The sequence below is a fragment of the Rhinatrema bivittatum genome, chromosome 9 (genome assembly GCF_901001135.1).
Source record: "Rhinatrema bivittatum chromosome 9, aRhiBiv1.1, whole genome shotgun sequence".
Lineage (NCBI taxonomy): Eukaryota > Metazoa > Chordata > Amphibia > Gymnophiona > Rhinatrematidae > Rhinatrema > Rhinatrema bivittatum.
Window position 1 is genome coordinate 111,376,016 of NC_042623.1, and position 11,765 is coordinate 111,387,780.

Consider the following 11,765-nt stretch of genomic DNA (forward strand, 5'->3'; position numbering starts at 1 on the left):
GCAAGTAAAAAGCTCTAGATACAGGAGGAATACGATTTTCCAGAATTTCACAATCTCTCTAGAAAATACTTCCTCAACATCTCCACAGGAAACATCATCTGGTTTCTAGGAAAATTTATAATTCGAATATTCTATCTGCAAACAGCATTTTCTAAACTTTCCATGTTATTTTACAAGAAAAAATGCCCCATGATTATGGACCTGACAGAGTCTTGTAAAGAAATCTCTTTAGTGTCCAAATCTTCCACTTTTGAGATACAATTGAAACCCACTCCCAAGGCCTGCAGATCTGGAACTTTGTTGTTCAGGTTTTGAACATTTTTGCACATAGCTTTCCAGCTTTTCTCCCTTAGGCCAGGATTCATCATTCTTCGGAGAATGATGAATCCAGCGAAAAAGGGGTGCAGGCTTGCGAAAGCCTGCAGTCTTCACACCACGGCAGTGCGCCAGCTGCCGGCTTTCGCACCGAATAGCGCCACCATGAAAGGTGGTGCTATTTGGCATGCTACTGCAGACGATAATGTTTGTAACATTATCGCCGGCAGCGAAGACACCGCTGACTCCACCCCCTCCTAGCCCTGACTCCTCCCTTCCCCCTAATTTGCATGATAACGCATGCAAAAAGGCCTTTTTCGCATGTGATAAGCCTTTGATAAATGACCCCCTTAGCTTGGTGTTTTTTCTGATCACCTTTTCTTCTCTTCTGTTTGTTCCTTTCTTCACTCATTCCTTTATTATATGTGTTGGGGCAGCCATTCCAATTTCATTGGCTTCTTTTCTGCCACCCCTGTCCCTTAGTTTGAACACCTGATGATATATGCTCTGAAGTGTTTAAATTAAGAGCTTGAGGTGATAGAAGGAAGTCAATAGAATTGGAATAACACCCCCAACACATACAAATATAGGAACTGTGCTTGCTATATCTCAAAAAGATATAGCAGAACTCGAAAAAAATACAGAGATGGGCAACCAAAATGATAAAGGAAATGGAAAAGATCCCCTATGAAGAAAGGCTAAAGAGGTTAGAGCTCTTCAGCCTGGAGAAGAAATGCCTGGGGGAGATATGATAGAGGACTCTGAAATCATAAGTGTTGTGGAACAGGTATATGCAAATCATTGTTTACTCTTTCAAAGAGTAAAAGACTAGTGGACACTCCAGGAAGTTAATAACTAGTACATTTAAAACAAATTGGAGTAAATATTTTGTTTACTCAGTGCATAATTAAGCTCTGGAATTCATTGCAGGAGGATATGATAAAGGCAGTTAGTATAACTGTGTTTAAAAAAGATTTAGACAAGTTCCTGAAGAAAAGTTCTTAAATCGTTAACAATCAGACTCTTGGACTGATCCAGTATGGCTGTTCTTATGTTTTGTTATTGTTTACCAACAGTCTTCTATTAAAAGATCATACCATGTTCTATGTCACTGGAATTTTTTTAAATTATTTAATACATTTTAGCAAACATTTGAAACAGAACATTAGTGTTCAAGCAAGGATAATTCTCAGATTACAATACATAATCCAATTTATCAATAGAAGCAAAAGGATTTTACCACAGATTCATCAAAATACACTCCCAAGTGACTGCATTTCTAAACCCTAAATCTGTATCTCAGCTACCAATGAAAACCGTTAATCAACAGTTGTTCTGAAGCTTGAATAAAGAGGTTTAATTGACTTCAGTTGCAGCTTATACCCGACACCGTGTTCATTGAGCTCAGATACAGTTGACTGTAAGCTAGAGATCAGTGTATATTTTCTAATATTTTTCATATGTCTTGATTGTGTATATAGATAGATAGATATTCTTAGATTTTTTCATCTATTTCTATTTGTAACAACTTTGAGGGATCTTGCAGAGAGACAGAATATGCACAATTAGCCTCTCCTTTGTCGGGTGCACATGTGCGCGTGGGACCCGTATTATATAACATTCACGCATGCTATAAAATAACTGTGTCCATGTGCGTGCACCAGGAACCACACGCTCCATTGAAAATCTACCTTTTAGACTTTGGGTGAGATCGACCTTATCTTTTATTTAATTTAGGAGGAAACTACTAATTAGCAACACAGGATAGCAAAGGTGCCTGACAGCTTGTACAATAAACTGCTGAATTGCTATATTTGCCTCATTATTTATTGAACACAGTAAAGAAATCAAAGATTGTTGAAGCATAACCTGGGCTAATTAGAGGTTGGTTATAACTTCAATGAACTTAGCTAAATAGGGCAAATTTTCATACAGACTTGTATTGTTTATCTTATTACATCGACCCCAAGGTAAAAAGAATCTTTTTAAAAGTAACACCCAACCCATACCATCAAACGTTTGCTCCAATTTACTTCCAAAATAATATAAAAACAAAGTTTAATGAATTGGTTACAGATGATATTTTTTATTAGGATAAATTAATACATTCATTAGCCTTTATTTTTACATATCTAAATGAACTTTCATGATAACTTCAATACTTCCAAAATAGAAAATGCTAACTAAAATGGCATGGTCTTCTTCAACTAAGGCAGGGGTGCATCAGAAGATCAGGTGAAACATCTACAGACACAAAAGCCACACTAGAAGTAGAAAAAGGTTTTATTCATTCAACGTAATTATCTTGCATTTGAAAACAGAAGAACAATTGATTGTAATAACATTGTTGGTCTACTCCAGTATGGCTTTTGTGCCTATAGATGTTTCACCTGATCTGACACACCCCTGCCTTAGTTGGATCCATCTGTTACTTAGTATGTTTTGTTCTCCACTCACCTGATGGTCTTTTTCAAAACATAAGTACATACATAGGGGCAGATTTTCAAAGGGTTTTGCGCTCATATTATGCCCATAACCCCGAAAACTCGCTCCTGCGTACGCCGAGCCTATTTTGCATAGGCTTAGTGATGCACACAAGATAGGGCTGGGAGGCGGGTTAGGTAGGGGAAGGTGGGGGGGGGTGAAAGGAAAGTTGAGGGGGGGGCAGAAGGAAAGTTCCCTTTGAGGCCGCTGTGCCCAGGATCGCGGACCGGTGTGCACAACCTACGCCTGCCCGGAGGCAGGCGCAACTTAAAAGTTAAAGGTAAGGGGGGGTTTTAGGTAGGGCTGGGGGTCGGGTTAGGTAGGGGAAGGGAGGGGAAGGTGGGGGGGCGGAGGGAACGGATGGAACGGATGGAACGGAGGGAACGGAGGAAGGCTGCACGGCTCGGCACATGCAAGTTGCACAATTGTGCACTCTCTTGCGCGTGCTGACCCTGGATTTCATAACATTCACGCGGTTGCGCGCACAAATCTACGCCCACGCATAATTCTTCAAATCCGGCCCACTATGTGCAAACTCTGTTTATAGCTAATAACATTAAATCAGAGCCACTATTTTAAAGTTTGTTTTTCTTATGGGTCCTTTTAAGCAATTCTTGTTGACTCTCCCAAATTCCATAAGTGCTGCAGAGCCATTCCTATCAGCAACTTACCCAACATGGGAATATTATTGAGAGACCCAGAGTAAGGGCCGGATTTTCAAAGGGTTACGCACATATATTATGCGCGTAACCCGAAAACCCGCTCCTGCGTGCGCCGAGCCTATTTTGCATAGGCCTGGCGACGCACCCCGGGACGCGTGTATGTCCCGGGGCTTGAAAAAATGGGTGGAGAGTGGGCGGGCCGGGGGCGGGGTGGGGTGGAACAGAGGCCTCCGGCACAGCGGTCATGCCGGGGGCTCGCGTGCCAGCACTTGGCCGGTGCGCACAACCTACGCCTGCCCAGAGGCAGACGCAACTTCGCCAACAAAGGTCAGGCGGGGGTAGATAGGACTGGGAGGCGGGTTAGGTAGGGGAAGGTGGGGGGCAGAAGGAAAGTTCCCTCCGAGGCTGCTCCCATTTCGGAGCGGCCTCGGAGGGAACAGGGAAAACCATTGGGGCTCCCTTAGGGCTATGCGCGCATGTTATAAAATCAGGCGTAGATTTGTTCGCACCAGGTTGCGCACACAAATCTACGCCTGTGCGTAGGTTTAAAAATCTGGCCCTAAGTCTTTAGGGGAATTCAAACTTCACATCTCCATGTGAACAATACATATGAAACCTTGTATAATAACATTCCGGGTCATGTATTTGTTTTCATCATCTTCTTTGTCTATTTCTAATCAGAATTTTCTCTTTCTGGGAAGTCAGTGAAGGTGTTTCAGTTGAAATCATGTCTTTGGATGTGATATTATTAAGTTATTTTCCCACTCTTGAGATCTCAAAATCTTAAAGGTGCAGTTCAGTCTGATGTTGGGTACTTGCACATTTACCCAGGTTTGACACCCATGTAAAAGTATACAACACTAATCAGAAACAAATCCGTCTTAGCTTCATGCACTCTCAACCTAGCTGCAATCAAGCTAGGTAGAGAGTACATTGTACAAATCTACTCTTATTTTAACTTTCATCACTCCAATTGACAGAAAATCTTTACTGATTATAACTTTGCTGTTCGTACCTCTGACTGTATGTAAAACTGCCCCCAAAACCTGCCCCACCCCCCAAAACCTCACCCCGAGTTTCTAGTGCCCCCTCTTACAGTGGTATAAATAGTAAACTTACATGTTGGCCTATACAGAGGTGCTCTCTCATACTCATTCTCTCTGTAGCAGCCCAAACTGCCATTTATGATAAATCTTTTTCAGTTGGTAACAAGCGTATAGTAGTGGATAACTCAGCGTGCACTGTGAAAAATAGCACAGGTGCAATAAATGTAGTACACATTGTGGAAATTACCTATGCAATGTAAAAGCAGGGAATTAACCTAACCATGCCCCTTATTTTTATCACAGGTACTATTTCTGCTAAATTTATAGCATTTTGATGAATCTAGGGCTAAAAATGCAGCAAAACCCTCAATGTTTGTATTGTTTATTTCTTCTACCCTTTCTTTATATATATACACATTATATATTTGTCGACCTCTAGTATCTTGCAGTCAAAGATTTATCTCAAAGGAAATAAAATTCTGCAGTAGAAAATATTTATATCATATAAAATAGTTTTGACAGTCACATTCTGTTGTCTTCAAAGGAAGAATTAAGTCAGAAGACAAAGAAAGCCTTTAATTTTAAGGATTTTCAGTCCTCAAAGACACAGCCTGGTTTTCAGGGTACCCGTGATGAATATAATCAGATACATTTCCATTTAATGATTTAAAAAAAACCTGATTAATTTGAAAATTCTGATTATCCTGAAATCCAGACCTGCTGGCAGCCCTATGGACTAGAGTTGAGTACCCCCTGGCTTAGACTAGGGCATTTTCTTCATTGGTACTATGATAAACTGTGATTATTTTGAGCTTCATTCACCTAAATTCAGTACTTAGGGTAATTTTATAAATGTGCAGATAGAACTAAAATATGTGTATAACTTGTACACACGGACTTTTGTCAGCATTTTGAAAGCAGACGTATGTGCATAAATTCAATATGAAAATGCTTGGGTAATTGGCCCAGTGCACACATAGATTAACTGATATAGAGCTGCACCTTCTCTTCAGAGGTGTAACTTATGAGGGTTTACTACTATACATATTTTTTAAATAAAAAAGGCATGTGTGTAAGTTCCAACTTTGCTCCAACTACACCCCACAGATTGTCTCTCTGCAGTTTGTGCAAAAGTATGTGAATAACAAGCACACAGAGCCCCAGTCTATTTTGAAAAAGTCATTTACGTACATAAAGCCTCCAAAAGTTTTGTTTCTTCTCCAGCACGGTCTCTAATGGCTAATGGCTATGCTTAAGCATTTTTGTAGAGGGTAGAATTCCATAGCACTTCTACTTCACAGCCTGGAGTTCCAGCCTTAAGTTAGTACCTTGCTGTACTTTCCGAGATCTCATGTTACTATGTTACATTCTATTCTCTACCTCATCTTCTACCATCATTTGACTATATTTTAGCATTAATATAGCAAATGTTTATAATATAATTGCTGCAATCTAGTGTATAAGGATGTTTTCATGTTCATCTTTAATAATTGTGTTTTTTCTCTTCTCACCTAGAAAATTATATCTTCTTGCTGAGGAACTACCTATAATGATTATTAGGTAGACCTGAAGATGAGCAAAATTTGAACTAGATTTTAAAACAGGAAACGTTTTCACAAATGTCAGAAATGTAGCTGTCTGCGGCAAGCTTTTGAGAAGGAGTTACTCCTGTCTGAAGCAGGAACATATCTATTCAGGTCAGGGCACTTTAAGAGCTAAATAAAAAGCACACAGTCCTTGTGAACAAGTCCTTGGATGGTATGGGAAGGGGACAATTACTAGATTATTTCATAGGATGTGCAAGCAGAAGAGTTTCATTTCGGATTCTTTTGGTTCAATGGGGAAGTCTTTTTCTTTTTTTTTTCCATTCTATTTTTTTCATGTTCAGAAGTTTGTGCACGTAGTGCCGTAGTTACACTCACAAAAAGCACTTTGTGCATGCATATTAGAAATTCTGCACACAAATTGGCAATTTGTGCACACAATTTCTGATGTGCATACTCAAAGTGCTTTCTCTATATGCAACAGTAAACTGTTGCATACAAACCTCAGAAACAAGAATTGCTGATTTGGTATGAACTGAAAACTGACTTCTTCATTTTGAAAAATGCATTCATTTCAAATGCATATCTATTCTCTAGTATCTTAGTTGGCCCCTCCTTCTGTACAGGCCAAACATCTTTTTTTACAGACTTTGCCAAATATTTTGTTAGGTTGAATATCTGCTTTTACAGCAGTTAACATTCAGCAACTTCCCACATTTTGCTTTTAAAAGGCCAAAATAATTGTGTGTAAATTTTTTTTGTTACTTCTAAATATCACAGAATATTTTATCATAGAACAATTAACATGCATCACCAAAAAATATTTCAAAAACATTGCTACATATATTGGTATAGTGCGCACAAGATACTACCATTGAGCCAACAAGCCTGCCCAGAAAGAAATATTCTTTTATGTTTAGGATGTGCTTTTTGTATGATTTTTGTTTTCTTGTTGGATAAAAGCAGGCATTTTATATTCTACAGTCTTTTTCAGGTTTGGAAAATAGCTGCAATCCTGGTTCATCATTTCTAATCAGGTATCTAATGGTAAGTTTAATTTATGACTGTTTTATATTTCATGTTATTTTTTATTTTTGTCCCAAAAGTTTCCTCTTTCTTCTACAATCCCCAGCTCAGTCTGAACTGAAGCTGGGATCTTGATACCATGAGTCTTTATTAACAACTATGAAGGGAGTTCCCCCCCCCCCCCCCGTTTTATACCTTTCTGCCCACCTACCCACAATTTATCTAGTCTACCCTTCGTAGCAAAAGCCCTAGGCTGGAGACCATGCACCTGTGCATCTTCCAAAATGTGCTCTGAACTCATGGGCCTTGAATCTGGCCTCTAGGTATCATCCTTGACTAATAAACAAGACTTCATCCTCACCTGGGGGCCACAAATTCTGCTTTCATATAATTCCTAGCCCCTAACCAACCCAGGCAGCAAAATATACAATTCAGGGTTTAAACTGAGGCCCTTCCACATGGCCACATGGCAGTGTGCAGCATTTCCTCTGAGCTATCGGGCCATCCCTAGTTTTATATTTTCACCAAGCATGAGTGATATATTCCCCCAAAAAACCAAGCATGAGTGATATATTCCCCCAAAAAACTTACATATATATTTATAATCTGAAAAATTCCCTATATCGATCAAATATAAATGTGCAATTCTAGCTCTATTCCTCTTTCCTTTAGCATTATTATCAGTCCTTTTATTGTCCAATGACATTTGGTCTTATAGATTTTTCATTTGTTTGGCATAAAGAATCATCTTTTTGAATATGAACATGTTCTTTTTCCAAAACTTTCATCTTATGAGGTTACTTTTTGGTTCTCCATGATGTATTCATATTCTAACTGCACCAGAGCAACACTAGCAGAATTGCATTTGTTTTAATTGCCACCTAGATTATTAAAACTTGGTCAAAAGACAATATTTTGCTTGGAATCAGCTCGATGTAGTTCTCTAAAATTGCTTTCATCCAATGTGACCAATAATCTAACAAGGCTTGATCATCACAAGCAGACAAATGTCAGAATAATATATTTTCATATGTAATAAAATTTCATAAAGACAGTATTTTAATTTTCATCTTTTTTTTCTTTGCTGTCCTCAACAATTGAATGTAAACTAGAATTTGATTCTAATATCTTTGAAGAGTTTTCAAATAAAATGTTCAGCAACAATCAAAAACATATAGACAATAAGGGAATTCAATGGTTTCTAAGATATTGCAGTGGCATGACTTTATATCATCTCCATAGTTTGAACTCATGTTTCGTCCTTTTACACAAACTTTACATATATGGCAATGATATTTTTAACATTCTACAATCTTTACTGCTTGAGCTGGCTATGCTTTGAAATGATACATTTTGGTTTGCGTTGTTCTCCAGAATTGTCAGCTTACCTGCCTTCTTCTAAGTTAAATAAATAATTCAAGAAACTATTTTACACCTAGATATGTTTCTCATACAGTTTTTTAATGTGTATATTTTTCTGTTGTATTTAATAGACCAAATACTGATTTTGCAAAATGTATTGAAGCAGAAAAAAAGTATGTGAAGCAGAAAAAAATGACAATTTTTAAATATGCAAGTATATTAGGAAACAACCAACTTTTAATTAATCACATTGCACTGACATTCATTCGAGTTTGTATTGCCCTTGTTTTTAGAACTGGCCAGTTATTTTAGCATTGCTTAATGTTCATATTGGATTCTAGGGGTGTGCATTCGGATTGACCGCATTAGTAAAACGCAACTCATATTTTTTTTTACTTAAAAAATTGATTCGACATAAACGATCGGATTTCCCACATATCGAACATAGATATGTTCGATATGTGGGAAATCGCGATTGTTGAGCCAAAATAAAAATATAAACCCCTCACCCTCCTTAATCCCCCCCCCCCCCCCCGACTTACCACAACTCCCTGGTGATGGAGCGAGGAGTGAGGACGCCATTTCTGCAATCCTTGGCGAGAAGCATGTGACGTCGGCGGCACGTCGAGTGACGCCGGCGTCACGTGATTCCCGGCTCGTTCGCGCCGGATGGCTCGTTCGGCCCAAAAAGAACTTTTGGCCAGCTTGGGGGGGTCAGGAGGCCCCCCCCAAGCTGGCCGTCCGGCGCGAACTTGCCGGGAATCACGTGACATCGCGTCTGAGTGACGCGGCGCCACGTGATTCCCGGCGAGTTCGCGCCGGACGGCTCGTTCGGCCCAAAAAGAACTTTTGGCCAGCTTGGGGGGGTCAGGAGGCCCCCCCAAGCTGGCCAAAAGTTCTTTTTGGGCCGAACGAGCCGTCCGGCGCGAACGAGCCGGGAATCACGTGACGCCGCGTCACTCGACGTGCCACCGACGTCACATGCTTCTCGCCAAGGATTGCAGAAATGACGTCCTCACTCCTCGCTCGATCACCAGGGAGTTGTGGTAAGTCTGGGGGGGGGATTAAGGAGGGTGAGGGGGTTTACATTTTTTTTTTGCACATATGTACATATACCCAACTCATTGGATTTTTTTTATGTCCATATTGGCCGCAAGTGGGACCCCCTTTCGGACATAAAAAATATGAACATAAAATTTTGCTCTGCACATCCCTATTGGATTCTGCCTGTATAACAATGCTAACTTGCAATATTAAAGAAATTCTTTGGCAAATTTGTCTGAACTTAAATACAAATTAGTTTCTAAGAAATATTTTTGTCAAGTATTGTGATTCCTCAGTTATTTTGATTGCTGGGCATCAGTTCCTGATTTATTTTAGAAAGAACTTTGAAAGGTTTTTTTTATGCAAATGAAGTTTTCATTTTTGATTGAAACAGCTTAATAGACCTCCATGATTTAATTCATATGACAAATAATGTGAATGGTTTGCAATTAGTAGTGACCAGTTGAATGTGGTTTTAAAAATATTAGCCTTTAAAGTTTATTTTTAATCATATGTGTCAGATTTTGTGTAGATGGAATGTAAGACTAAATTAATTACTAACCAGAACATATAAAATAAATCATTCACTGTCTTATCTTAGTCTGTACAGATAATATTTTGGCAATATATGATCAAATGTTCATAATTAAAATATTCTTACTAGAACTATATTAAAGTTCTTCCTATAATAGCTACCTCTAAAATAATAATTATTATTAAAATTGCCTTCCCATTGGCAGCAAAAAAAAATCACATTTTTTCTATAAAAACTTCCATTAAAAAGAAGAGCAATAAAGTCAGTTTCCTGGCATATTTAAAATTCTGCAAGTCAGTCTTTTATCAAGTTTTTTTTACTAGAAAAATTGGAAGGCATAATTTATAGTGTAACTTACAATATGATAAGTTACACTAATTTTCTTTTGGAACATTAACATTTAAAAAAATACCTTATTGCATTATTATTATCAAGTTCCTTTAAAATGTGGGCAAGTTCTTAATATCTATACAGGATTAAATAACTGATATTAAATGAGATATTAGTCCATATTCAATTGTTTCATTAAGATATATGCATTTTATTATCACATGCAGATTCTAATACAATTGAGATCCAAACCAGTTTCCTAGATAAGCAAAACAAAAGTGGCTGTATTTAAACACCAACATCATCTTAGGAGAAAAAACAAGTGAAAAACAGAATTTAAGACCTAAAAATAAATTAGTAAAAGTAGTGATAATATATAATAATAATGATGGTGTTAACTTTTATGATGCCTGGAGATTCATCTGCAGTGAGCTGCCCAGTGGGCTTATCATGTGTAATGAGAGCTTGTGCAATCAGAGCTCCTTGTACATCCTAGCAGTTGCAGAAGGATAGGGTACAAAAATCTAATGCCCAGAATCCCAGTAAGGCAGACAAAGGGGTGAAGTGACAGAAAGTAAAAGTGGCTCACCTGTGGGAGGGCGGAAAACCTCTTCCCTCTCTGGTGACAGAGCTGGCAGCCTGTCTGAGGGGTTAACAAGCTGAAAAGCCCATCTTGTAGTATATGGACCTCCTGAGGGGCTAATTTGTTCCGCAGTCGGACACAGTTTGAGTGGAAGAGGGTTGGCTGGAATCGGGGGGACCTGAGGACCCTGCAGGTCACTAACCCTCAGCAAGTTCTCTATCAAAAAACTTTTGCCCAAATTCCCAAATCCTGGAGCTGTTGGGATATTCAAGAAGGTAGTGGATCCTACAAAATCCCAGTAAACAGCATGGGCTGAAATAGCACTTGGGATCATAGTGATGTTGTTTCAGCAAACACAAAGTGGTTTCCAGAGCTGATCTTCCTTACTTTCCTGATAGCCTGGAGCTGCATACGGTTCAGTGCAGGACAGCAGTCCTTTCCCAGCTGCTTCACTGAAAATCTTCAGTCTTTTAAGGATAAACAGTCAAAAGGCACCTTTTTTTTTTTTTTTTTTTTTGCTCAGTGACTCTGCTATATGCTGTGATGGCTCTAAGGAATCAATGAGTTCTCTATTGAGATAAGGCAAGTGTTTATTATGGGGTAGAAGGTGTGTCCAGCTCATTCATTATGTCAAGTGAACTACAAAATGATAGACATGGCCAACAATAAACTGCTGCTTGAGGCTTAAAGGATGGAGAAAACTATCTAAGTCACTTAAATGAACTTTTGTAATGTCATTGATCTGATTCATGGACATCCAGTGCAGGACATGATTCCCTGTGACAATGGAAAATGTTCAGAAATAATTAGATCCATTTCCTTATCACGCAGTTC

General features: G+C 38.8%; 1 protein-coding gene across 1 annotated transcript in view; it reads right to left on the bottom strand.

Annotated features, from left to right (window-relative positions):
• The window catches only part of DBX2 (developing brain homeobox 2), a 47,977-nt gene extending 36,712 nt beyond the window's left edge, over positions 1-11,265 (bottom strand). Inside the window, exon 1 of the mRNA XM_029616410.1 lies at positions 10,938-11,265. Coding sequence (XP_029472270.1) covers positions 10,938-11,265 — 328 coding nt within the window. The remainder of the gene's footprint in view (positions 1-10,937) is intronic.
• Positions 11,266-11,765: the final 500 nt, after the last annotated feature.